The sequence below is a fragment of the Cheilinus undulatus genome, linkage group 9 (genome assembly GCF_018320785.1).
Source record: "Cheilinus undulatus linkage group 9, ASM1832078v1, whole genome shotgun sequence".
NCBI lineage: Eukaryota > Metazoa > Chordata > Actinopteri > Labriformes > Labridae > Cheilinus > Cheilinus undulatus.
Window position 1 is genome coordinate 34,672,015 of NC_054873.1, and position 26,987 is coordinate 34,699,001.

General features: G+C 41.0%; 1 protein-coding gene across 1 annotated transcript; it reads left to right on the forward strand.

The window, feature by feature from the left end:
• Positions 1–962: 962 nt before the first annotated feature.
• Positions 963–26,487, forward strand: ptpn5 (protein tyrosine phosphatase non-receptor type 5). Its single transcript, XM_041794892.1, has 14 exons — positions 963–1,234; positions 10,451–10,559; positions 14,010–14,286; positions 16,421–16,543; positions 16,638–16,733; positions 16,953–17,209; positions 17,579–17,771; positions 18,496–18,580; positions 18,859–18,938; positions 19,047–19,184; positions 19,370–19,480; positions 22,388–22,548; positions 22,721–22,834; positions 24,205–26,487. The coding sequence occupies exons 3-14, from the start codon at positions 14,017–14,019 to the stop codon at positions 24,296–24,298; spliced, it is 1,722 nt and encodes a 573-aa protein (XP_041650826.1). The 5' UTR covers positions 963–1,234; positions 10,451–10,559; positions 14,010–14,016; the 3' UTR covers positions 24,299–26,487.
• The last annotated feature ends 500 nt before the right edge of the window (positions 26,488–26,987 follow it).

Consider the following 26,987-nt stretch of genomic DNA (forward strand, 5'->3'; position numbering starts at 1 on the left):
TTACTTTTCCTCTTTGGCTAATGTAGCTTTGTTAGTTTCAGATTTAGCCTACGTAGATACATAATCTACATAGCTTATTAAGCTCTATTAAAAGTTTTGTTATCAGGTTTTGCAGGTCATATTTTTTTTTTGGTATCCAAACCAAAACCCTAACCCTAACTGGAAGTTTAATTTTATTTTGAAAGTTTTAGTTCGTATGAGAAGGCGTCCTGGAAACACTGGCTTTCCTGGCAAAAATAATCAAAATTATCTCTTGCACTTTTTCTGAAATCACAGCGACATCAGAGTAAGAGGATAGGCTCAAGGCTGTCTGCACTGAGGGAACAGATGTTTGTTGAGTGAGAAACATGTTAAAATATGTTTTTGAGGTCTACATGACCACTTCATGAAGTCATTTTAATTGTTTTCAGAAAAAACTTTGTAGATTTTTTTTAGCTAATTCTATTATTGCAATCCTTGGCAGACATATGGATGTAGAATGTACATTTTTAAATACATTTTAACTGGGGGGACTTAAGATTTTTCAAATTTTCAAAGACAGAAAAAAGGTTGAAAACTGACATTGCTAGCTACAGCTTTTTAGCTTTTTGATATGTTTACTGACACTTTTTTGGACAGTGTGACAAGCTATTTATGGCATATATTTTGGGGTAAATGTGGGATTGTTTTGCTTTTCTGCAGTATATGAATAATTAAAACCTAGCGTGGTGTTACTTAAGTTTAATGGGTTACCGTGTGGAAAGTGGGAAGCATCTTTTGGCGGTGAGTCTCCATAATGTCACTGCATGAACCGATTTATGTGCCCACAATGTGATTAATACACACAAACACACAATCTCTCTCTCTCTCTCCTGCTCCCTTGCTCGCTTGCTCTCCCTCATCCTGGCTCTGTTGCCAAGGCTACCGCACAGCCTCTTGCTGCATATACCTAGACGAAGCTGCCGCCTGTGGATCGCTCTCTCTCCTCCAGGAAACAAACAAAAGAAAAAAATCAGACTTTTACACAACCAGCTCTCTTTAACACACACATTTGCATTTGAATCTTCTTCTCCTGACCCACACACATACACCTCCTCATCCTTGCATCATCTCCTCCTTACACGCACTCCTTCTTGTTCTCCCCGCAGACAGAGGAGCAGTAAAGGGATTGGCGTGGTTGTTGGTGTTTGGCTTCTGGGCTTTGGCTGGGAGGGAGCGGAGCGGCAGATGGCGATGTGAAGACAGACTCAGCCAGGTAAGAGGACTTATCCTAACCAGACTTAAGGCTGTGAGTGAGTGACTGTTCCAGCACCTCCTCCTCCTCCTCCTCTTCTACTCCCTCTGTCTCTCCCTTTCTCCTGTGCGACATGAGGTGAATACCAATTCCTTTGAAAAGCTCCAACGGTGCATATGGCTGCTGCGCTCTCCTTGCTGTATAAAGGTAGGGATGTGTGCTATAGCCTGAGTGTGTGCGTGTTTTATTTTCAGATCTCTTTAAGATGATCATCTGCCAACAGGTTGGTCCTTCACTGCTTTTTTTACTGAGTGTTTCCTCTCTTATGTATCATCATCCAAAGCTTGGTTTCCTCTCACTTGTATCATTTCTCTGTGACAATGTGGGAGTCACCAGAGGGAGAGATGCAACAGTCCACCTCCCTGGGTGATTCATTACTAATCCGTGCAGCTCTGCACTGTGTGGTCGCTCTGGCTCACCGTAGCCATGTACGTGATATGAATGATGTGCTGTCTTTAGCATGAATGACTGCCAAGGAAAGCAGTTCCTGCACTGCTGTTTTGATGCAGCACAATCATGCAAAAGGAGTCTTAATTTATCTCTGTGTTCCTGTAAATGAGCTCCACATTTTAATAATTCATACTGTGGCTGAAGTGTAAGTTTATACGTGCTTATGAAATGCCTCTTTGAAATGCCCCTGGAGCTGCTGCAAGAGATTGTAGGAGTGTATGTAAACAAAGCTGATTGATTATCTGTCAGTGTGATATACAGGAGGAACTCGTAGGCAAGCTGGGGTTTTATTTTTAAGGTCATCCAGAACTCATGTGAGCTTTAAAATCCAGATTTGATCACTGCAAGTCTGTGTGAGACAAACAAAGGTCGATGAGGCAGGTTTCAGCCCTTGTGACTTCTCATGTTTCTATCACATCATCACTTTCAATCAGAGCTTCCTCTTACCTTGTCTCACATCACATTCAGCACTTCAACAACCCGCTCGATACTTCGGCTTCACCTGGAAACAGGAAGTGCTGCTGCACCAGAGATGGCAGGCGAAGAGGAGCAGAAATTTTTTTTAATAGAGTAGAAAAAAGCTCATTATTTGTCCAGACAGAGATGCTTTGGGCATCAGGAGTGTCCTGTAAAGCAAAGGCCAGGTCACTAAAAGAAAAGAGGAGACCACATTAATTCCTCCTTGTTTTTTTGTTTGTTTGTTTGTTTGTTTGTAAGTTCGGGAGATTTACTCATGTTTCAGCTGACTGTCACTCCTGCTCCCGTGGCTCTCCTGGGACACAGGCCATTATGGCTCCGTTTGATTGAACGGCAGCACTACAAATATACTCTATTTGAAGAGTGAGGGGGAGGAGTTGATGGTGAGCTCAGCTGCCAGCTTTGACTTACATGCTGTTACTTCACTCAATCTTTTAGTCCTGCCTTTTAAGAATGCTGAAGGGATTCTGTCCTAATTTGACTGTATTCATTATTAGACTGAATTAATACACTGAGACAGATAATATCTGAACTAATAAACTGGTGCAAAACAGGGTAAATTTGGTTGGTTTTATCTCAAAGGGGAAACAAATAGGAATAGGGTTAGTTAAAGGGTTAATTTTAGTGCTTTAATTACCATTCAGGAGGCTGAGGCTGTGTCCTTCATGTATTTCAGGCATTGAAGGGATGCTACAATGTATCTGACTTCAGCATTTTGTATACTACTCTATACTTTACTACCTATTAATACATGCATTAGTATTCTAAGGCAGCAATTGCTCTGTCTGTAAGGATAAGGGCTGGGAACCCAAGGGTACAGGTCCTAGTAGGACCAAGTTTGGAAATTTGTTTGGTCGCTGGAGAGGTGCCAGTTCACTCCTTGAATATTGCCGTCGTTCCTTTTAGCAAGGCACAAAACCTCCAATTGCTTGGGCACTCCTTTGTGCAAGACAGTCTGGCTGTAGACCATAGATCTCAGACCCTCTCAGACCACTACTGTAAGATGCCGCCTTTAGGGTTAAGGTAAGGGTTCGGATATCAAAAGCTAAAAGTAAAAACCTGACCTGCAATACCTAATTACAAAACATTTGATAAAGTTGAATTAACAGTCTGCTTACTGGAAAAAAGCTCCATAAAAACACAGCTAACAGAGCTAAAATTAAAGCTAACATAGCTACATTAGCTACATAGTCTATGTAGGTAACATATCTTGCGTAGCTAAAGTTAAAACTAACAAACGTATCTTTGTTGCATCTGCTGATTCTGTTTGCTGAAGATCATGAAGATATGACATGTTGCTCTGTGTTATATATTTGCAATGTGGTTATTTTATTAAAGTAACTTCCAGACTGTATAAATAAAGTTGAATTTAAAAAACAAATATGCAAAACGCTGTACTGGCAAATTACATCCCTTCCATTCTGACAGAGGTGGCGTCTTATGGTAGTGGTCTGCAAGAAAGGGTGTCTGAGATCTGTGCTCTTCAGCCAGACCCTACTCCCTTTGTGTGCAGCAGCCCTTACTCAGCCTACATGAAAAAAAAAAAACAAGGCACCACAAACATCAGCATCAGTATCGGCAAAAGACCAAACTGTTATTGTAAATATCAGTGTCAGGCCCTCAAAGGCCCTGGTTTTCACATTTGTTGCGTGTCTCATATCTTATTCTATTTCTTCTTCTTCCAAATCAGATTTCCTGGCATTAATAAAATAAACAGGCACTGAAAAATGGTCTACCAGATATCAGTTAGATAGCAACATTACCTTGTTATTAAGACACAATAATCTCTGTTTGGACCATCTTGTAAGCTTGGCTTCTATAAAACTGTTTTAATGTGCAAGTAACCTTGCTCCAGAAACAATCTGTCAAGTCTGTCTAGTAAATAAAGAAAACAGTGAAATCAGAATGAGGGTTACATTGGATGAAAACATTTGTTCCTTCTCAGTAAAAGGAAAAGCTCTATGTAATACATAACCATCAGAAATTAAAAATACTGAGGCAATTGTGTGAGCACTGACTGTGGTGCCTCTGTGAATCCTTATTTTACTGTTTGCCCCTAATTCCATTGTATCATAATGTTTCATTATATTGTTCCTGTATTGCTCTTGGGCTAATCCTTCTTAGCCAATCCGTTAAGCTTAATCAGAGATAGCATTTGCACATTAGCTATTGGTAGAATCCCATATGCATGGCACCTTCTTTGTATTTCCATAGATGAAGCATGAAGCAACATTAAGCTATGTTCGATCCATGTGTCTCTGTGTACCAAATAGAAATTAAAACTTTTGACCCTGCGCAATTGGGGAAAAAATTTATAAAAACAATTGTTTTTTACCCTAACTTCACCAGGAAAATTTTCAGTGAGACACAAAATCAGTCTTATCAGGAAGTCCATGCCAAAAGCAAACAGAATTTACACCAAACAATTTATTAGCAGCACTCAACAACAAGACCTGTATACTTACTGGTCAATTAATGCTAAATGCTACTTTTATAATCTTACATGTAATTAGCATAGCTAAAATTGGCAAAGCAGCTCACACTGTGACTAGAAAGCAAAAACAAGGAGACATATAATGAAAAGCTTCTTACTTTACTTGCACATATATTTGGGTATGGATCTACCAACCCATAGAATATAAAATAAGCAAACCCCTCCCTTTATTCAAGCTCCATCCATGTCTGAAAATATGAAATCTGACGTTCAGCTTGGACTCTAAGTACCTTGTGACATCACAATGAGTCATTATAATAATACCTAACCCTCACCTGAAATCTCCACCCAAATATTTTTACCCACAGCCATTGATGCACATAGCTGTATTTTTGGGGCAAACTCCATGGAAAAGAGGGGGAGGGTGAGCAGAAGCTCATTTGCTTTTAAAGAAGCTAATGTAGCTACATAGCTAAAGTTACCTGACAAGGCATTTACACATCAACGTTATCTACGTAGCTAAGTTAGCTTTAGTCACATTTGCTTTAGATATGTTTGCTTAAGCTAACTAGAGATTACATACCTGCTTAGCTCACAGAGCTACATAACTGATTTAGCTAAAGCTAAGCTCACAAAGCAGCTATGTAACATAGATACGTTATCTACGTAGTTATGTTAGCTGTAGCTACATTTGCTAAAGCTCATGCTGCTAGAGCTGACTTGCTTACTTTGGCTTAAGTAGTAACTTTAATTACATAGCTAACATAGCTATGTTAGCTTTAGCTAAAGCTAACGATGCTAAAGTGAGCCACCATTCATGAAACTAAAAAGGGTCTACATTTTTTCATCCTGGATCAAACCTCTGTTCTTTTTCTCAGTCTTATTTATGAAATGTTTCTTAGTTTGTCATGTTTTCAGTGTTGTTATTTCATAAATGTAACTGCCAGAATTTATTTAGGAATAAAGTTAAATTACTTAAAACAATCAAAAACTGGAAATACTTTGTACCATCAAATTTTGGCATATCTTTCTGAGCTACACTGTCTCTCAGATGAACGGTCTGTGTGAATGGCTGTCAGAGATGTACAGTCTGCATGGGCTTATTGATTTGAATTGTAATTGGCATGTGCAAAAAGTTAACTTTTTATAGCAGACTCTGTATTGCCAGTTTAAATGAGAGCACAGAAGAAAGTTTTGCTGTTTTCTGTAAAGAAGAAGCCATAATGTAAAAGGATGTTACTGTTTCTAGATGAAATCCCTGTCTTGTAAATGCAGCCAAAGTCAGGTCAAAATATCCTTTGAATCTGACCTTTAGTAGACTAAGGTTATCTGGTAAAACTACACAGAGGTTGTTAAATAAACCCGGTAAGTCTGAGCAGTCAGCAGCCGAAGCTTGTGAGTGAAAAACAAAGACATTTACCTCACAGACTGACGGCAAAGAGACAAAATTTTTGAGGCAAACATGAATATTGTCACTCCTCTCCCAGTGCAGATGATGTTTGTGTTTTTCATCTCACCTCAATTTTGTGTGTGAACAGCACGCTACAGTTTGATGGTTGCCACAGTTACCAAAACGCCAACCTCACTGCGTCACCGCTTCAGACAACCTTCACACAATAAAGAGCTGCTTTTCCTCCCATTCATCCCTCCATCTGCTTCGCTACCTGTCCAGCCATTGTTTCAAAACGGAAGCAGTTTTTCTTATACAACACAATGCCTGTGTGTACATTATATGTATGCATGTTACCATGGCCACAAGCCGAGGGAGCTGGCGTCATCCCTTCAAAACCACCTTCGCAGCAAAGCAAAGGGAGATAGAGAAAGACTGAGAGCTGCTCCCTTCTGTTCAACACCTGTACTGTGTTTCTAAGTCCCTGGCAGTGGTGAGGTCTCATACTGTGCTGAGCTCACCTGGTCAGTTCACCAGAGTCCCGTGGCACAGGAGGAGAGAGTAGCTTTGACTTGATGCTTTCTGATTGGAAGGGAGCAATCTGAATGTAAATATTAGGGCATCTAGCTCCAACCATCCTCAACTCTAACAGCAAAAGAGAGAGAGAAGAAGAAAGAGAGGAAAGATGTCCTGACAGTTTAGTGTGTCACCTTACAGGAGGAAGTTAACAGGAGTGTTACTCTGCATGAAGCTAGAGTAGCTAACTTAATCAGAATGAGTCAAAGTGTTTCTATTTTTACCATATGTTCAAGTGGGGACACTATGGATTGTTTTATATGTGCTTTTTATCATTCATCAAAGTATTTGACAGTATCATGTGCTTTTTATGTGTAATGTTTCTGCATTTTATTTCTGCAGTTTTAATTTAGAGCATTCATATCAGCACAATGAGGAAAATTATTTTGAATAGTAAAGTATAAGCTGAAGGGTCATATTCTTATTTTATGCTTCACAGAGCATTTAATATACACTACAAAGCTGCTACACTATCTACCTATTGAATTAGACTTTTACTGAATTGGAATTCAACTGCTTGAATTTAAAACTGTTTTTTATTTATTTTGGATTTTGGTACTGTCTTAAACTAAGAGTAAATAACTTCCTTTTCTGATGAAGACCTGCTTTTAGTTTGAAAGAAAAAATAAATCTTAGGTAGACTGCAAAGTATGACATGAGCTACACGTGGCAAAAGGTAAATGTTTGACAGCACAAGGTACAGATAACTTTTGGCTTGTCCACTGAGTTTTTAAGCTAAATGAGACAGTTTGTTATTTTACAGCCTTTTTACAATCAGCCTTGATTAATTTAATTTTAAAAAAATGAACGCACTAATTTTGGACCTATATATCTATATCAATGAATCTGATAGATCTACATAGCTACATCTACATATAACCATTGCACAAAAAGTAAGGAAATTTGAATTGAATAGATTATTTCTTCTCTGTAACAATTCTTATTGGCAGTAAATCTAAACAGTTTAAAAGCCTGCTTAACTCCCTTTTAAATGATGCCACATTTGTAAGGAGCATGCATTTGTGGGATGAGCAGCGGGGCTGAGTATGTGGTTTACAGCTATGACAAATTTGCCAAATCTTCTCTGCCAGTGCCAAACAGCTTATTCTGCCATTGACTCTTGTTTGGGTTTTGGTGGATTGGATGACTGAGGTCTGAAGAAACAAGACATACTGGCAATTTCAACAATTTATTCATTTAACAAACGGGAGCCTCAGGAGCTTGTGTAAGAACCATACACAGCTGCAACAGCCTGGTACCTCCTCCTCATGCTGGTCACCAGCCTGGTCACACACTGCTGTGGGATGGCATCCCATTCTTCACACAGCATTAGTCACAAGTCAGCCAACGTGGTTGTGTTGGTCACTTTGGTATAAACAGCACACCCATGCTGATCCTTCTGGTGTTCAGTGGTGTTGAGGTCAGGACTACTGGCAGGCCATTCCCTCCTCTCCACTCCCAAATTCTGAAGGTAGTCTCTGATAAACCTCACTCTGTGGGAGCGAGCGTTGTCATCTTGGAGGATAGAGTTTAGTCTCAGACTGTGGAGATATGGGATTGCCATTGGTTGCAGAATCTCATCTCGATATCTCCCTGTGTTGAGATTGCCTCCAATGATGACAAACCTTGTTTTCCCAGGGAGAGAGATGCCGCCCCACACCATCACACAGCTTCCACCAAAAATGTTCCTCTGTCGGTGCAGCAATCAACATAGAGTTCTCTGCGGCTTCTCCACACTTTGACCCTATGGTCCAACTGCTGAACACAATGTTCCTCTACATGTTTCTCAGGTTTCAGAGACCATCCAGGATCTGATTTTTAGCACCTGGGGGTACCAGAAACTCAAAACAGGATTCGGTAACAAGTGTAAAACTAGAAAAGCACTCGGAGATCACAGACCTCCGTCATTAGCCCTATCTCCCAATAGTGAAGAACCCCTCAAAAAATTCCGGGATCCGTCCCCATGTGCCCACCTCCCCATTGGGGTGGAAACACAGTTAGGCAAAGCATTGGCTTCACTACAGGTGCCATCAGATGCACTCATGGTCTCACCGGCAGAGGGTGAATATTCCTCTATTCCTCCCAGCATTGTGAGTATTCTCACTAAAATCCGCTGTCTTTCTCTCTGTTACGCTCCGACTTATCTCCTCAACCAGGCAGGCGTCTTTCAAACTCTATAAACTCCAAAACTTAGAATAGAAACACACCCAAAATGCTGCTGGGATTGAAGTTACTCATGTCCTCCATCTCCTGGTGTAAAGTGGGAACAGCACAGACCTCCGCCATTAGCACTATCCCCCAATAGTACACAATCCTAAAAAAAATTTCTGGATCCAGACGGTGACCTGGATCATTCCCAAAATCTAATCAGTTCTTCCTTATGCCATTTCTGACATTTCCTGAAAATGTCATCAAAATCCGTCCATAACTTTTTGAGTTATGTTGCTAACAACTTAACACACCCACCCGATCACAAAACCTCCTCGGCGGAGGTAATAAGCTGTTTTGCATTGGCAGAGAAGATATGGCAAAATTTTCATGGGCACATCGTACATACTCAGCTCTGCTGCTCATCCCATAAATGCATGTTCATTACAAATGTGACACCATTTTAAAAAGTACATAACAGACCTTCTAACTGTATAAGATTTATTGCCAAGATGCCAAGAAGCACTGCTGCAAGTAAGAAATAATCTACCAAACAGAATTTTCCTTACTTCCTTACTCAGACAGACAGAGAGACAGACAATGGTGTGCAAAGAAGATAATAAGCAAAATCAGAATTTAATCCAAACATGAAATTAATGCTGAATGTTTGAATATGAAAAACTACTTTCAGCAGGTTGCAGCACAACCCACGGAGTTGATTTTAGAACAAATCAATCTCTGTCAAGGCAAATAGCCAATCACAGTGTAGGATGAAGATGAGATCAACTTTCCTCAGGTCAAGAAAGACTGTGTCCAAAATCACCCACTACTCCTGAGTGCACTATAAAAGGAATTCTCAATTTTTCAGGAAAAAAGAAGTCTGAATTATGAAAGTCCAATTATTATACACCATATACTGGCTATAAATACTACCATGCATAGCGGATAAAGGAAAATTGTAACTAAGAGAGGAGTGCAAACAACAGGTGACAGCAGTGACATCATTATGCACATTCAGTGAGTTCACTCTACAGAGAACTCTTGTGGATTCATGATTGAGTATGTGATTTTGAACAGTATTTTGAAATTTAATGGTAATATAAATCAACAGTGTCTCTGCCACTTAGTTTAAAAATGATCATATTTGACACTGTACAGTTGCTGTTGATAAAGAAAAGCAGAGGAACATCACTTTTACTAATGAAGTGATGCAAAAGGAAGTCAAATGCCCAGATAAAATCAGCTGATGGCCAGCTGGTTTCAATAATTATCTCCCAGCTCTCACAGCCAATCACATCTCATTCTCCCAATGAGGCTTCTCCCTAATCCCTGCTCCATCAATGCTGATAACACCACACTGCTACTGGTGAAGCCTCACCTCCACCCCAGCCTCCTCCTTTCTAACCTAAACTTTTTTTTGCACCCTCATATTGATTTTTATGCTACTACAGAGTAGATCTCTGCTGAACTAATTCTCATTATATCCAACATGCATTGTCATAAATGTATCTATCTATATGGAGGTTTCCAGCAGTGCAGTTCCTGGAAAGTCAAAGCAAGCTGCTTGAATAGCCCAGGAAGTATCTTTTAAGCAGAGCCCCTGCCGCAAAGTATGAATGTATATCCACTGGGAGTGGGCTGGGGGGCCGTCAATTAAAATTTGGGGTCCAAGCTGATGTTTGATTTTACCTCTGCCCTTCAGATCTGATTCTGCCTTACCATGGCTGACAACTTCTGGTCCCCTCAGGATGCAGGTTTTTGCTTGATCGTGTGAAGTGACTTCCTCCCTGATTCCCTGCCATCCTTCATAGGTGAGTCATGTAACGGCTGTTTACATATTTATATAATTTTTTTTTTCTTTTAATATTCCAGTTAGCTAAGAGGAAATCACTTCCTCCACATTGTTAGTCTGTAGTCATTGATAAAAAATAAAGTAGTTCCAAAATCACTTGGAACAAATTTAGCATCAGCAACACATTCAGACAAGTGATATGTGCGCAAACAGCCCAGCAGCACTCTCACAGGCCCCCGCATTCACACATCGGCAGCGACCATGTGGCGGTAATCAGCCAAATGTACAAAACACCTTTATTAATGGTTGAAGGACAAAAGAGCAGGGCGGAAAAAAAAGAGCTCTGAATGCACTGCTGACTGATACAGAGAGGCTGTATGTGTGCTTAGGACCGATGAGAGGGAAGAGAGCCACTCTGTTGCTAAGGCAACGGACAGGGCTGTAAACACGCTACCCCTGACTCATCCCTCCACAATAGAGCGTCTCTCTCTCTCTCTCTCTCTCTCTTACACACACACCTACACACACACACACACACACACACCCCTACACCCCCCCCCCACACACACACACACCCCCACACACACACACACACACCCACCCCCACCTACACACACCCACACACACACACAATAGAGTCCAATCAGAGGGAGATGAGAGGATCCGGAGACAAGAGCCACTCCAGGCTGCTCAGCTATACATCTGAATAGGCCTGTGGCATCAACACGGCCCCTTACTGTCATATACACAGTCATTTAAAAACATGCAATCAAACCAACATACATAAACACGGCTACAGCTTGGGTGTCAATAGCACTGGACTTTCCTCTTTTAAGATTTTGAAGTAAGGGTGGGCTTTTGCATCATGGTGTGATACTTTTAAGCGATGCTGTGACATGGGAATTATTTTAATCGACCACATTAAATCTCTCTGGCAAAAGGAAGAGCACAGACAAAAACCTTCATGTACCTTCTCAGCTCTCTCCAAGTCTTCTGTCACAGGGAGTAGTTCTAACCTTGCGAAGCAGATGCATTGACCAGATTTCATGTCTGTCACTGGGCAAATCTATCTCGCAAAGCTCCAATGTACAACATTAGTACCAGACCCGAAAATGGTTTTGAACAATCGGCGTAATTTGAGGAGAACAAGGTGGTAGCAATGGGCGGGGTATAGTTGTACTCAACCACTGTAATGGCTGCAGCCGATGTAGCGCTTAGCTCAGATGTAGCTATAGTATAGCAGCAGTTTTATCAGAACTGGACCACATTTTTTCTATTCAGTAAAGAAAACAGCACTGAAAGCTTTTCATGATGGAAAAAAAGTGTTTGCTCTTCTCCCAACCTGCTTCAGCATGAGTTTGTGATAGTTACGTGTTAGTATTTTACTAAAAGCTGGTACAACAGCTTCTGCCACTGTGTTACTGTTTGCTTGGATAAAGCAGTCGAAAAGTGGCAGTTTAATCAGACATTGACCACATTTGTTCATCAAAAAAAGAGCAGAGCCCCACAAAAAGCTTCTCTTGGCAAAGAATATGTTTTTGCACGTCTCCCAGTAGGCCATGGACAAGTTCCACAATTCATAGAATACCTCAGCACTAGTCTGTACATCTCAGGTTAGTACAGGGACTGCACATGTCTACTACCTTCTTTTGTCTTGTTGCTCTGATTGGCCCTTCATGACTGTGACAGACAGAATGTTTGTCCAGTCACCTTCTGAGAATTTTTCAAAAGTCTTGCCCTTCCAAAATGTTTTGTAGGGGAGCATACCTGGCAAAGAAAAGCACAAACAGTGATTATGCTCTCTTTTCTGTTTTTTTCCTTATTTAGGCCATCTTATGAGCGTTAGTGTTTGTGCAGGGCTGTGAGGCCCTTATCGGGGAAAACTTTTAGGAATTAGGAGGCATTGCTGTCTTTCTCTTCTGCTCTCTATCTGTATGTAACAGACACTTGAATTAACAGGTGCATCTTAAAGACACGCTAAAGAGACTCAGTTTACCGATGAATGAAACAGCGAGGACAGAGGCTGTGATGAAGGGCAGAGTAGAGGGGCATGTGGGAGGCAGGAAGAGGCACATCTGCAGCATCAGTCAAATACAATCCTGAATCTTCCTTCATGTCTGTGCAGAGGTGTTGGTGTGTTTCTAACTTTAGAGCATAGCTACTAAGAAATGATCAGGAAATAACTTCTCTCTCTGTTGTATCACTGCTTACATCATCTTTGGGCTATAAAAAACAAACTTGTATCTGTTGCTTTAAAACTTTGGTAATTTTGGTACTATTGAACATAAAAATTCATAAGCTATTTTTTAAAACATATGGTATACATTAACAGTGTGGAAGGGATGTGTGGTTTAAAAACTTAATTAAACAAAATAACCAACAACTAGAGGGGTTTATACATAAAGGGGAAAAATGGCAAAATGAATAATAAGAAAAAATTGCACATATACATACAAAGTCCTGAGGTCCTCTCAGACAAATATAAAGCAAACAATTGTTGGCTGCTTTTGTGTAATTGAAACAAAAAAAAAAAAAAACAGAAAAGCACATGGAGAGCGCAGACCTCCGCCATTAGCCCTGTCTTCCAATAGTGAAGAATCCTTTAAAAAATTCCTGGATCTATCCCCATGTGCCCCCCACCACGGCATTCGCCGATTACTCCCTCCCCAGTGGGGTAAAAACACGGTGAGGCAAAGCATTGGTTTCGCTATGGGTGGACTGTCATGGTGGAAGCATTGCCTGGCGGTGCCAACAGATGCACCCATGGTCTCACTGGACAACTGGAAGTCATTGCAGAGGGTGAATATTCCTTTATTCCTCCCAGCATTGTGAATATTCTCACTACAATTTGCTGTCTTTCTCTCTGTTACGGTCTGACTCATCTCCTCGACCAGGTGGGCATCTTGCAAACTCTATAAACTCCAAAACTTTGAATAGAAACACACCCAAAATGCTGCTGGGATTGAAGTTACTCATGTCCACCATCTCCTGGTGTAAAGTGGTAACAGCAAAGACCTCCGCCATTAGCCCTATCTCCCAATAGTACACAATCCTAAAAAAAATTCCTGAATCCAGACGGTGACCTGGATCACTCCCAAAATCTAATCACTTCTTCCTTATGCCATTTCTGACATTTCCTGAAAATTTTATCAAAATCCGTCCATAACTTTTTGAGTTATGTTGCTAACAAACTAACAAACCCACCCGATCACATAATCTCCCTGGCAGAGGTAAATATACAGCTGCATATTTGACCCTCTCACAGCTGCATACTGAATGATTTCAGGCACCGCCTACTTTCTCCTTTTAGTGTTTTTAGGCATTAAGCGACGTATAAAACACAAAGTGTTGATTTTTCACATGACATGTTTTTGGTCAGCCTTTGTAATCTGAGCGTGCATAAACTCATAAAAAGTAAATAAAAGTCAAAAACAGGCAGAATAAACTATTTTGATGTTACACATTACAGGGAAATCATGACCCGAAGACTTAGCAGTTCCACTCGTTCCCCCACTGAGGACTCCACCTTCCTGAGGCCTGACGAGGACCCCGTCTGGCTGGACGAGCCCACAAAGACAGAAAAAGTGAATGACGGAAATCTGAAGGCCGACCGGCTCCAAAACTGCAAAGATGGACCTGCGAAAGGCCCAAGCCCACAGGGAGAAGAAATGTTCATGCATAAGGTGTACACGCTGGTGGTCCAGATCTACAGCTGGGCTGCGTTTTTTATCGTGTCACAGGTCACGGTATGTGATTTAATGTCTTCATTTTAGATTTCAAATCTAAAATTGTCTGTTGAATAAAAAGGCTGAAATGTCTATCAGTGGCTCTTAATGACTACAAAGAAAAGAAGCTTATCTGTAGCAAGTTTGATTATTTTCTTAAGTCAGTGCAGCTGCAGCAGTGTGTCAGACAAGGAGAGTTACTGTGACATGTGGTGGATGTCGGACCCAGAATACAACCCAGACTGAAGAAGTTTTAACAGATTTATACCAACGGCAAGAGGCAGATAATACTCAGGCACTGAGGCAGAGATGAGCAGGTGTCTTAAAGGGGGCCTGATTGCTTGAGCAGCGTCAGGTGTGGTCAGTCCGCCTCAGCACAGAGGAGGGGGGAGGTGAGCTCGGAAGGAGCACAGTGAAGTTTACAAGAAGAACATAAAACATAAACCGGAAATTACCAAAATAAACTTAGAGAAAACGAAAACCACCACAGTTACAGCCTTTAAAAGTGTATTTTCCACTGCAAAGATTCTGATTGAGTGATATATTAGATTTTTTAAAAAACAGGGTAAGATTTTGTCCACTATAAAACATGATCAGCAGAGAGTTAAGAGGTTTAAATTTGGGGAAAGGGGAAACCATAAGTAACCTTGCAAAGCAGTTTTTGTTTTTCATATGGGTGCATCTCAGAAAACAAGAATATTATTTAAAGAAAATGTTATTTCTAGATTAATATCATATAAAATTAAACATTTCAAGACTCTTTTAATTTTAATCTTGATGATTACAAGCAACAGGGGTGAGCTCAGCCTTCAGATGACTGTCAAACAACGCAGTTTCAAGAACATTGGGGAGCTTCACAGGGAGTGAACTGAGGCTGGAGTCAGTGGATCAAGAGCACAGATGTGTCCAGGAAATGGACTACAAGTGTTGTGGTCCTAGAGTCAAGCCAATCCTGAACCACAGACCTCATAAGTGTCTCACCTGGGCTAAGGAGGGAAAGAACTGGACTGTTGCTTAGTGGTCCAAAGTCCTGTTTTCAGATTAAACTAAATTTTGAATTTCCTTTGTAATTTAAGTAAGTCCAGTGTTTTTAGTTTCCACAGTCAGTAATAGTTTGAGAAACCATGTCATCTGCTGCTGTTGGGCCACTGTGCTTTATCAAGTCCAGAGTCAATGCTGTCAGCCATTTACCAGGAGATTTATGAGCCCTTCCTGCTTCCATCTGCTGAGGAATGTATGGAGATAGTGATTTCCTTTTCCAGCAGGACTTGGCACCTGCCCACAGAGAAGCCAAAACTACCAGTGACCCATTTGCTGATGTTATAACTTTGCTTAGTTGGCCGGCCAACTGGTCTGACCTGAACCTTATAGAGAATCTATGGGGAAATGTGAAGAGAAAGATGAGAGACAACAGACTTAACAATACAGACGAGCTGAAGGCTGCTATCAGAGCAAACTGGGCTTCATAACAATTCAGCAATGCCACGGACCGATTGGCTTCATGCCATGTCACACTGATTCAGTAATTCATGCGAACAGAGCCCCGACCAAGAACTGAGTGCTGAAATAAACAATTTCCAGAAGGTCAACATTTCTGTATTGCCACTTGAAATTTCAGTTTGTATGAGATGGATCTAGAATTTATGGAAATGCAACTTTCTAAAGTAAATCACAGGAAAAAGGAACTTTTACTTGATATTCTGATTTTCTTTGATGCACCTATATGGATCTTAATCTATAACTCACATCAGCATAATTGCACTTTGGTACATTGTAGTTAAGACTTTTGTCTCATTTTATTGTCATGTTTTCTTTTGTCCCTTTAGTAACTGTGTATTCTTTTCAGACACGGTTTCATGGTTTAAACTAGAAACATTTGCCTCTTCCCCATCACTGTCTCTTTAGAATTCAAGTTTGATTCATTCAAGAACAAAAGGACAGGTGCAATGTCACATTATCTGACAAAAGTCCTGTAACTATAGCACCAATTACAAAACCAGGCTTGTCAATTTCCATGTATTTATGCAGAAAAATAAGCTTTTTTCTTTTCTTCTCTTTGCTGCTCACCTGTGATCAGCCACAATGCTGCTGCCTGATTACAGCTGCATAAATAACCTCAGAGTGCGCTATAACAATCTGCTTTTACTCCTCCCAGGGGTACTGGGTGTTTTTTGTGGTGGAGGGAAATGGACCCCTCTCTTCCATCTACAAAGCCCTGCAGGTCATCGATTTCTACCTTAGCTTCCTCTTTCCATGTCACCCCATTTTTGGGATGGATGTAAGTGTCAGTCATGTGATTTGATCTATAAAGATGTAAAGACAAACTTTGTAGATAAAAGTAAGTAATTCTTGTCTCTCTCTGCTCTGGTTAGACCATGATGTTGATGAGGGAGGTAGTGCGCACAGCACAGCACCCCTGGATCTTCCATGGAACTGGATGCTCTGGTTTGGCCATCTGTGTTATCATGGTAAGACACCAGTCAGGACTTTTATCTTGAAAACCAAATAGATTCAGCATTAGACTGAGATTACTATGAATGCTGCATTAATGTAAATAACCATGAAGAAGTTCTACAGTCTTATTAGGCCGGATTATTGAAATATGACAATATGCTTTATAACAAAATCACACTTAAAGAGACAAAAGGTGGTGCACAGTGTCCTGACAGCTTCTCATCTCCCTGTAGGTCATCCACATGGTGTTCAGGTGGCATTATGGAGCTGGCTTTTGGTCGTCAGGAACAGTTCTAAACGACATTGGTGATCGCCGTCAGTCTGTGAGCCGGCAGCCCTCCTTCACATTATCAGAGTGGACTGATGCTCAGGAGGACCTGTTGGACATAGACCCTGTGCCCCAGACCCCTGTTTTTGACCTGGGCGCTGACGCCAGGACTGAGGGTGAAGCAATCACCCTCACAGTGACACCTGTAGGGCTTCAGGAGAGGTGAGAGGGGGCTGGGGAGTATTTTCACCATGAGGGGGGAATAAAGATGTTGTGAATGGCTGTACCAGCAAATTAGTGGTCTGCAAGAGGGGGCATCTGAGATCTGCAGGCTGCAGCCAGACCACTCCACTAAACAAATCAGAAACAGAACTCAAATAAATGGACAAAAAGAGCAAAAACAGTCAATGTTAATAGAAGCCTTTTACTTTCAAACGTCATCTTGTCTCTGCTTTTTAAACCCAAACACTCTGATGAGTGAAATAAGCTGCAACATTCCTGGCTTCCTTCATCTTCAGCATTCTATTTTTTAATTTTCAATGAAGATTTACTGTCTTCATGCATCTAAATAGTTTAACCTGTATCTCACAGGAGGGGCTCCAATGTCTCCCTGACCTTGGACATGTGCACGCCAGGCTGCACTGAGCCCTATGGCTATGGAGCCCAGCTCTCCCCTCGAGACCAGTCTGCCCAGGAGTACCTCCGCCAGGGAACGCACGTTCTGACCCCGGCCATGCTACACACACGGGCTATGGACGACCAGAGCCTGCAGGCTGAGTTTTACGTGAGCGCAGCAACCGCAACTCATCCACCTACATGCTTTAGATTAACAGGGATGAGCAGAGACTCACCAGAAGAGACGCACACAGACAGAGAGAGGCACAAATGCACACACACCCACACACCCAGCGGAGCACTGCACACACCCGTAAGCTTTTCCGCTGTCTGTTAGTGGGCGAAGGCAGGATGGATACAGGCATATTTGCATACAAAAGCCCACAGAGGATTCTAGTGTCTGCCAGGCAGAAAGATGAGCATTCAAGAACATAAATTAGTTGGCCTCAGAATTTCAGTCACAACAGCTCATTGTGAAGTTTGCTGATCAACATTATATTGGATCTTATTTTCTGAGTGTTTAGGCTTTTTAAACTGAGTTCCACTCCAGGAACTCTCCTGGAACTTTAAGGGGTACTTATTTAGTTTCAAATGCTGCAACTGAGGTCTAAGTAAAGTCCCGGGCATTTTATCGTATCACCAAAAGGACCCTCCTGGAAAAGCAGTACTTTCTGAAAGTACAGAGATGTTTGGAAAGGATTTCTAATTCAGTTGCAAGATTCAAAAGACTTTTCTTTACAAACCGGAAGAACCTTTCTACTCATGAAAAAGTAGCTCCTGGGACTGCAAGTCCTGGGTGCTTTTGGTGGAAATAGGAGGTAGGATAGGGACTTCCTCTCAATTTCTGCATGAACTGATTGTTACTGCACCTATTGTTCTGTGTCCATTGGCAGGAAACTCCCATGAACTTTGTGGACCCAAAGGAGTACAACTACCCCGGGCTGGTGAGAAAGAACCGCTACAAAACCATCTTACCCAGTAAGTACGGCTACAACAAGATTAGGAACAGCCAAGGAAAAATAATGTCGTTTTATCATTGTTTGCTATGTTAAAGGTACTTTTCTGACTCTATTTGATCATTTCTGCATTTAATTATTAAAGATACAATATTTATTTATACAGTATTTAAGATACAATTTAATGATTGAATACATTTGTGAAATGCGATACAGAACATAGAGTAAATGCCATTTCCCATGTCACTTAAGTACCAGTCGGTCTGTTTCTGATGATATTTTCTTTCTGTCTACCTCCAGACACTCACAGCAGAGTGATCTTAAATTCTCTGGATGAAGAAGATTTCCTCATTACCTACATCAATGCTAATTATCTCAAAGTAAGTGAAAATATGAGTATTTAAAAACAAAATCCAGCTCCATCAGTGATACTACAAAAGTATTTTAGTGTCCTCTGTTTTAGATCCTGTGTGTCTACGTGTTTGCAGGGTTATGGGGGTCAGGAGCGAGCCTACATTGCCACCCAGGGTCCCACTGTGAACACTGTGGGGGACTTTTGGAGGATGGTGTGGCAGGAGCGGTGCCCGATCATAGTGATGATCACCAATCTGGAGGAGAAAAACGAGGTGAGTGCAGAAAAATACTTGATGATGCTGATTTTTGAGGCGCATGTGGCTGAGTATGATTGTGAGGATGAGGATGAGGATGATTGTGAGGATGAGGATGAGGATGATTGTGTATAAATACATGGATGGTTGAACAACTGAGTAAAAATTTTAAAAAATACACTTGTGTCTGTTACATCTTGCAGAAATGTGCGGAATACTGGCCTGAGGACACAGTGACCCATGAGGGCATCGAGATCACGGTTGTCAGGGTAACACAGGAGGATGACTACAGTCTGAGGGTGTTTACTTTGAAGGTAAGACACAGAAAGAAAGTCAGTCTGTTGTAAAAGAAGTGAATAAATGCAAAACGTTACTTAAATCAACTTAAGGGGTTACACAGTTGGATTGAACAGATTGCATAAAGCACAATTTTGCTTTTTTCAGTCATTATAAAGCCAATACGAGTACTCATTTGAAAAGCCAATAGGAGTGCTGCACTCATGAAAACAATAGGGGCACTGCTTTCACACAGCAAATAGGAGCACTATAATCACACAGCTAAAAGAAAAGAAGGGTTCATTTGAAAAAGCTGATAGGATGTAGTCAATGGGAGAATTGCTTTCTTGCAGCCAATAAGAGAATTGCTTTCATATTGTGAGAGAGGAGTCTAGCCTCAAAACAGCCCTATAGGAGGGCTGCATTGAGACAGCTAAGGAAGACTGCCTTCGAATGGCCAACAGGATTGCAGCGTTCATAAAGTCAGTTCAACTGTTGCTTTCTTGCAGGTAATAAAAATGCTCCTTTTTCTTTTCTTTTTTTACAGCTAATGAGTGCTACATTCAAAGGGCCAATAAGAAGGCTTTATTGTAACAACCAATGGGGGTTAGCTATGATACAGCAAGTAGCAGCTCTAATTTCAAACAGCAAAAAAAGAAGCTAATTCAAACTACAAATAAGCATGATGCATTCACACAACCACTTTTAAAGCGATGGATTTAGACAACAAAGTAAGACTGCCTTTAAACAGCCAATGAAACATAGCTCTTAGAAACTCAACAGAACTGCTGCCTTCTTATAGCCAAAAAAGTGTTCCTTTTTACAGCTAACTGGTGCACTACTTTCAAACAGCCAATAGGATCGATGCATATAGTATAAAGCTAATGAATGCGAGATTCATACATCCTTTTAGAGGCCATAATGGAAACAGTCAGTGGAAGGTTAGCTTTCACACAGCCAATAGCAGTACTACTTTCAAGAAGCCAATAGCAGCACTGCTTTCAAACAGCCAATAGCAGCACTGCTTTCATACAGCCAATAGCAGCTCTTCTTTCATACAGCTAATAGCAGCAATGCTTTCATACAGACATTAGCAGCACTGCTTTCAAACAGCCAATTGCAGCACTGCTTTCATACAGCATTAGCAGCTCTTCTTTCATACAGCCAATAACAACACTTCTTTCAAACAGCCACTAGCAGCACTGCTTTTATACAGCCAATAGCAGCACTGCTTTCATAAAGTATTAGCAGCTCTTCTTTCATACAGCCAATAACAACACTGCTTTCAACAGCCACTAGCAGCACTGCTTTTATACAGCCAATAGCAGCACTGCTTTCATAAAGCATTAGCAGCTCTTCTTTCATACAGCCAATAACAACACTGCTTTCAAACAGCCACTAGCAGCACTGCTTTTATACAGCCAATAGCAACACTGCTTTTGTAAAGCCAATAGCAGCACTGCTTTCATACAGCCATTAGCAGCTCTTCTTTCATACAGCCAATAGCAACACTGCTTTTATACAGCCAATAGCAACACTGCTTTTAAACAGCCAATAGCAGCACTGCTTTCATACAGCCATTAGCAGCTCTTCTTTCATACAGCCAATAGCAGCACTGCTTTCATACAGCATTAGCAGCTCTTCTTTCATACAGCCAACAGCAACACTGCTATCATACAGCCATTAGCAGTTCTGCTTTCATACAGCCATCAGCAGTTCTGCTTTCTGCTTTCAAACAGCAAATAGCAGCACTGCTTTCATACAGCATTAGCAGCTCTTCTTTCATACAGCCAATAGCAGCACTGCTATCATACGGCCAGTAGCAGTTTTGCTTTCATACAGCCATTAGCAGTTCTGCTGTCAAACAGCGAATAGCAGCACTGCTATCATACGGCCAGTAGCAGTTCTGCTTTCATACGGCCATTAGCAGTTCTGCTGTCAAACAGCAAATAGCAGTACTGCTTTTAAACAGCCAATTGCAGCACTGCTTTCATACAGCCAATAGCAACACTTCTTTTATACAGCTTCTAGCAGCACTACTCTGGTACAGCCAATCATAGCACTTCAATGAGACTTGCATTTAAAGGTAAATCATCAAGTATTGTGTTCTTTGTTATACAGGAAACAAGTGTAAACGCTGTCTATGATGACTGTAATAAGTAGTGTATAGTTTGAGGATCTATTCTTTCTGTGAGTCTGACGCAGATTTAATATTATCAAATGAATCCCAGTGCTTACAGATCAGAACATGTGGCAAGAGCATGCCATTAACTCTTTGGTGTGACACCTTGCACCTTGAATCTACACAATCCACCAGAACTCTTTAAAACAGAATTCAGTCTTTCCAAGAGGTTTTTTTAAGATCCAAAGATTATTTGTGCCTAAAACCAACCTTGAAGTCATTATCATTAGGAACAAGACTCTAGCCTTAACAGTTAACCATGACTGTCAACACCAACTCCCCCAAAATGGTCATAAACCAAAATGTTGGCAGGAATGTCAATGACAATATTTATATCAGACTGTTGGAGTTCACAATCACAAACATGTGATGAGCAGTGGTTGAATAAAATTTCCCAGTGTAGCTCGGTATTTTTCAGCTTCATCCCTGTGTTCATGGCGGGTGTTTTATATGTAATTGGGGTCTTGGTGTCACTGGCACTTAGTAAGCCAAACATGATAATTCAGTAAATGCAGCCTCCATCTGATTACTAATCACCAGGGGATCATTATATAACTGTGCTCTGAGTTAAAAAACATGTTGTTTATTCAAAACCTCTGGTTCATGTTGTCTATCTGTTGGATTAATGATCACTATCAGAGCCTGGGGGAACACAAGCAGCTGATGGGTCCCATTATGCTAAACAGAGGCAGCAGAGGTGCATCAGAAATCATTCTCAGTCATTTGATATCTGATCGCCTGTCTGGATGCTTGTGTGTTTCAGTGTGAGGGAGAGGAGCGCAGTCTGCAGCAGTACTGGTACACCTCATGGCCTGATCAGAAGACTCCAGACAAAGCTCCGCCTCTCCTGGAGTTGGTGCAGAAAGTGGAGAGGGCTCGAGAGGAAGCCCCGCCTTCCAGTGGCCCTACAATTGTTCACTGCAGGTACAAAAGTAACAAGTCACTGATACAGAGATGATAAAAAGATAAATACATTAAGAGAGAATCGTGTTGATTATGTGCTCTGAAATTTTCCCCTTCAGGATTTGGCATTGGTAAGATTATTGGAATCAGTCTCTCCATTTATGCCTTTTCATCTTCTCCACTCTGTCTGCAGTGCTGGAATTGGTCGAACTGGCTGCTTCATCGCCACCTCCATCCTGTGCAAGCAGCTGAGGACTGAGGGCGTGGTTGACATCCTGAAAACCACCTGCCAGCTCCGTCTGGACAGGTAAGATATTTTTAGCATGTATCCTGTGTGACTTTCTGTACTTAGTGGCAAAGGATCTTTGTTCTTTTATTGAGAAGAACCATGATGACTTTAGTTTTTACACAATCTGGTTCCAAATTACAACGTTAAAATAGCTGCTCTGAGGTTACATTTGAAAAATTTACTAGAAAAAGACTAGTGAGGGAGATTTAATGTTGAAAAGACTACACTCAGTTGTTGCAGGAACAAGGTGAGTCGTTGATATGATTTACCAAAATTAAAGAGTTCATCCTTTGCACTCAAAAAGAAAAAAAGCATAAATGGCTCTCTAAATTCTTAAAGAGGGGGTATTATTCTTTTCCGATTTTGTGGTGTGGGTGTCCATACTCCACGTATGCAAATTTTCAAACGGCAAGATAAACGTATGTGGCAGTAATCCTGGCATCAGGGTTAGGGTAGACTGTAAACTGATGAAAACGGTTCGTTGGGAATCTCTCCAAGATCTTCCCGAGACGAGATTTCAATGGAGCAAACTGATGAAGTCATCGCAATAGGATCTCCTGACTGGTTCGTCCGTGCTGCCAGGCAAAGTGGAACAGACTGCTCCAACAAGGCCTTTCAGCCATTATAGCCATTTAGTATCACAGTAATTAATCACTTACCAAACAGACACGTCCTGCTCTATCCTTCGGTGCTGCTGGTTTTCTTCCCCCTCTCTCTCCAAACTATCAGGATCAGACTCTGGGTCTAACACGTACGGACATATATAAAAATTCGCCATATTTTACTCACTCAGACCGGTTCATTCAAAGTTTACAAGTAGCCACAAACATAGCCACATTGGAAGGGGCGGGCACAAAACATTGAGTCCTGCTGCCAGCCAGCCTCCGGAAAATCGGCCAGTCGGAGGAAAGCAGGTCCGTGGAGGGGTGGGGTGTTAAAGAGACAGCAGCAAAAACGAAGTGTTTCAGACTGAGGTTAAAATAAGGGTTTTTCAGGACGCCAGTGTGAGAAACATGAGGAGTTTTTTGAGCTGTAGACCACATAAAGCTACTACATGGGTATCAGAGAGATGGTGTAAAGCCTTGAAAAAAGGCACAATACCCCCTCTTTAAGGAGAAAATTTCAAAAGAAGTTTAACCTGTCAGCACTGAAAGTCCATAGATAAACATCTATGTACTCAAGGCTTTGTTTGAGCAGAATCTGAATCAAAAAGCTGGAAAAAACATTCACTTTTTCATTATATCTTATTTTTTGTTTGCTTTGTTTTTTTTTGAGATGCACTTGTATGGCTGATTTTTATAATGTTCACCTTATCTTTAACCATCCAGACAGTCCCCACTGTTAGCTAGCTGAAAAGATGTCTTATCTTTAAAACATTTGCTCTTTAGGGGAGGGATGATCCAAACAAGCGAGCAGTACCAGTTTGTGCATCACGTCCTCAGCCTGTATGAGAAGCAGCTGTCTCACACTGCCGAGGAGTAGAGTGAACGCAACAGCAGCACCAAGACCGAGACACACCACTGTACACTGTACCGCCTCTGGTGGTGCACATCACTGTACCTAGCATCATCTCAACCTCACCCTTTAACACGCTCACGCCATTTTGATCTCCTCACTCAAGACAAAATCCATGCTTGCAGTTAATCTTTGAGCAGAACAAATATAGAGAGGGTTGATTTGTGTTATTGACTTACACGGCGCCAGAAAGTCACTCAGGCCCAGAATGGTCCTGATTTATTGTTTGCACTGCTGAGGGTTTTTATCAAGTTACTGTACCTGATTTTAAGTTTTTAAGGCCTCATTTAGTGCTAATATTGAAATGTCCCTGTATAATATGTGGTTACAAAGAGGTTAAACTGGAACTAAAGTAAAACCAGATCAGCTGCAGTGATGTCAGATTGCTGGATGGAGGAAGATTAGCCAACCAAAGCTAGTTTAAAGTAAGGCCCCTTTACAGCATAAGTGCCAGCATAATTTCACTCTATATAATCAATCAAATGCCAGCCTAGCATTTTAGATTTTACAGACATTAAGTTCATCTTTTCGCATCAACACTTGTGATGCATTCAGGAGCCACCTCATCTTCAGGTTGCATGGTGCTAAGTGTTCATTAAAGGCATGTGCAATGTTATGAAAACTAGGAATGTATTACAGTTAGTTTATTAATTAACTAATTAGGATCATTTCTGTGCAATCTACAGTATTACAGTTTCTACCATGCTGCCTGTGCAGTCCTCATGGCCCCCATGATGTTTACAGTCAACAATTCAACAGCATTACGGCCACATTGACTAACACTCAGAGGCGTCACAGAGCCGGCGACACTATGGGGACAGAGGCCAGAAATAGCATAGGACCAGCTTAGAAATCAATAAAAACCACAATCAAAGCCCAGGAGAAAGTGACATACACAGACAGGGAGGAAAAAATGCACAGGATTGTATAGAGCTGCTTTCAAAACTGATGGCAAATGATCGTACATGCAGCTGACATGGGGGAAATTTAGAGTTCGTCTCCCTTAGTGTGACTCCGTCTGTGATGCCTCTGTTTTCAACAGTAGCTTGAACACATCCGTGAAGTAAGAATCCCATGATTGTTGTATAGACAGGCCAGGCCTAATCTGTATGAAGCACAAACAGACACACTAAGGTTGTCTCTGATGTTCAGCTGTAACAGTTCTCTTTCTTTCTGTATTGTGTTTTGGATTGTGTTGAGTTTAATGGATTGCATGTGCTGTATGGGACTCCATAGGTCCACAATCAAAGCGACGTGATTGGTTGTCCTGCTTTTCGTTGTGTAAACGGGTTTTAAAGCCTATTATACATATAAATATATATATTGCTTGCTCTCGGCCAATGCTTTTGATACAGTTTGCTTTTGTGAAACCAACCAGAGATATTTTTAGAACATTTTGATACAATCCTTTCGAGTAGATGCCTTGTGTATATTTCTGTTTACACCATGATGGAATGTAGCTCATACTGTGGATCAAACCGTGGGTTTTTATCGCAAGATTTGACAGAACAAAAATGTGACAACTACCTGAGTTACCTTACAGTACAGAGAATAAATAGATTATGTTCAGTCCTCGGTATCATCACATTTTTGCCTTTAGGCTTTGCTTTAATATGCTTTGCTTTCTGTGTATGTTTTTATGGTTTTTATTGGAGAATTTTACCTCAGACTGACTTTTCTACGCAGTCCCCTCTCAGTTCCATCTGTGACTCTATGGGCCAATCTCAGTTGACAACATGAGATGTAAATGCTACATGTAAAGGCAGCTAAAACAGTGAAGACAGTTTTGTATGTACCAAACCACACTCAAAACCTTCTATCTTAACTTAGTGCATCAGATCAACAGTCGTGGACATCATCAGAGGAGGAAATTACTTTTGTGGGCTCGGACCAATTTATAAACATCAAATCATTTAGCAAATTAAACTGCCACAGTTTAGAGGAAATAGATTGATGAGAAAATAAGACTTTGTAATCCTCTGATTATGTCCTTGGAGCTTGACTGAGAAGCTTTTATTCTGAGTGCTTGTTTCAATGCTTACCTGGTCGTCTTTGATGATCAAACTGGGGACGATGAAATAGCCAAACAGTCAGACATACAACCAACCAGCATCAGTATTCCTCTCCTCTGCTACAGTACCGCTTTAAGTTGTGAGTTTTTGCATCCAAATAAAGGTAGATTTTCATGAATCTGTGCACCAAGTCTGATTTTCTGTCTCAATAACACACACCTCACTAGTAACCAGATCCAGAACCAGCATCTGTAAAGTTTCTTTCTGAGGAAAAATCAATCAACTACCCAGCTCTACTCAACTTCTCACATGCATCATAGTAAATGCATGATAAAAGTCGTGGTGACTAACTTGATTGGTGTATAAATTATCCAAATACTGTACTCACATTGCTTTTTTTCCTTCCTCCAGGCTGCAATTACATGACTGAGCCACTAGGTGTCATCATATACAATGTAATTGCCCACAACTTCCTATAGCATTATCCTGCATTGATCTGCTTACTCACCAACATGTTTAGATAGTATGACAACAGAACAAAGGCTTTCAATCAAACAAGGAGAATTCACATACAAACACCCAGCACCCACTTATAACAGCTGTTTTATTTACAGTTTATTTAAAGATAGCTTTACAGTCAAACT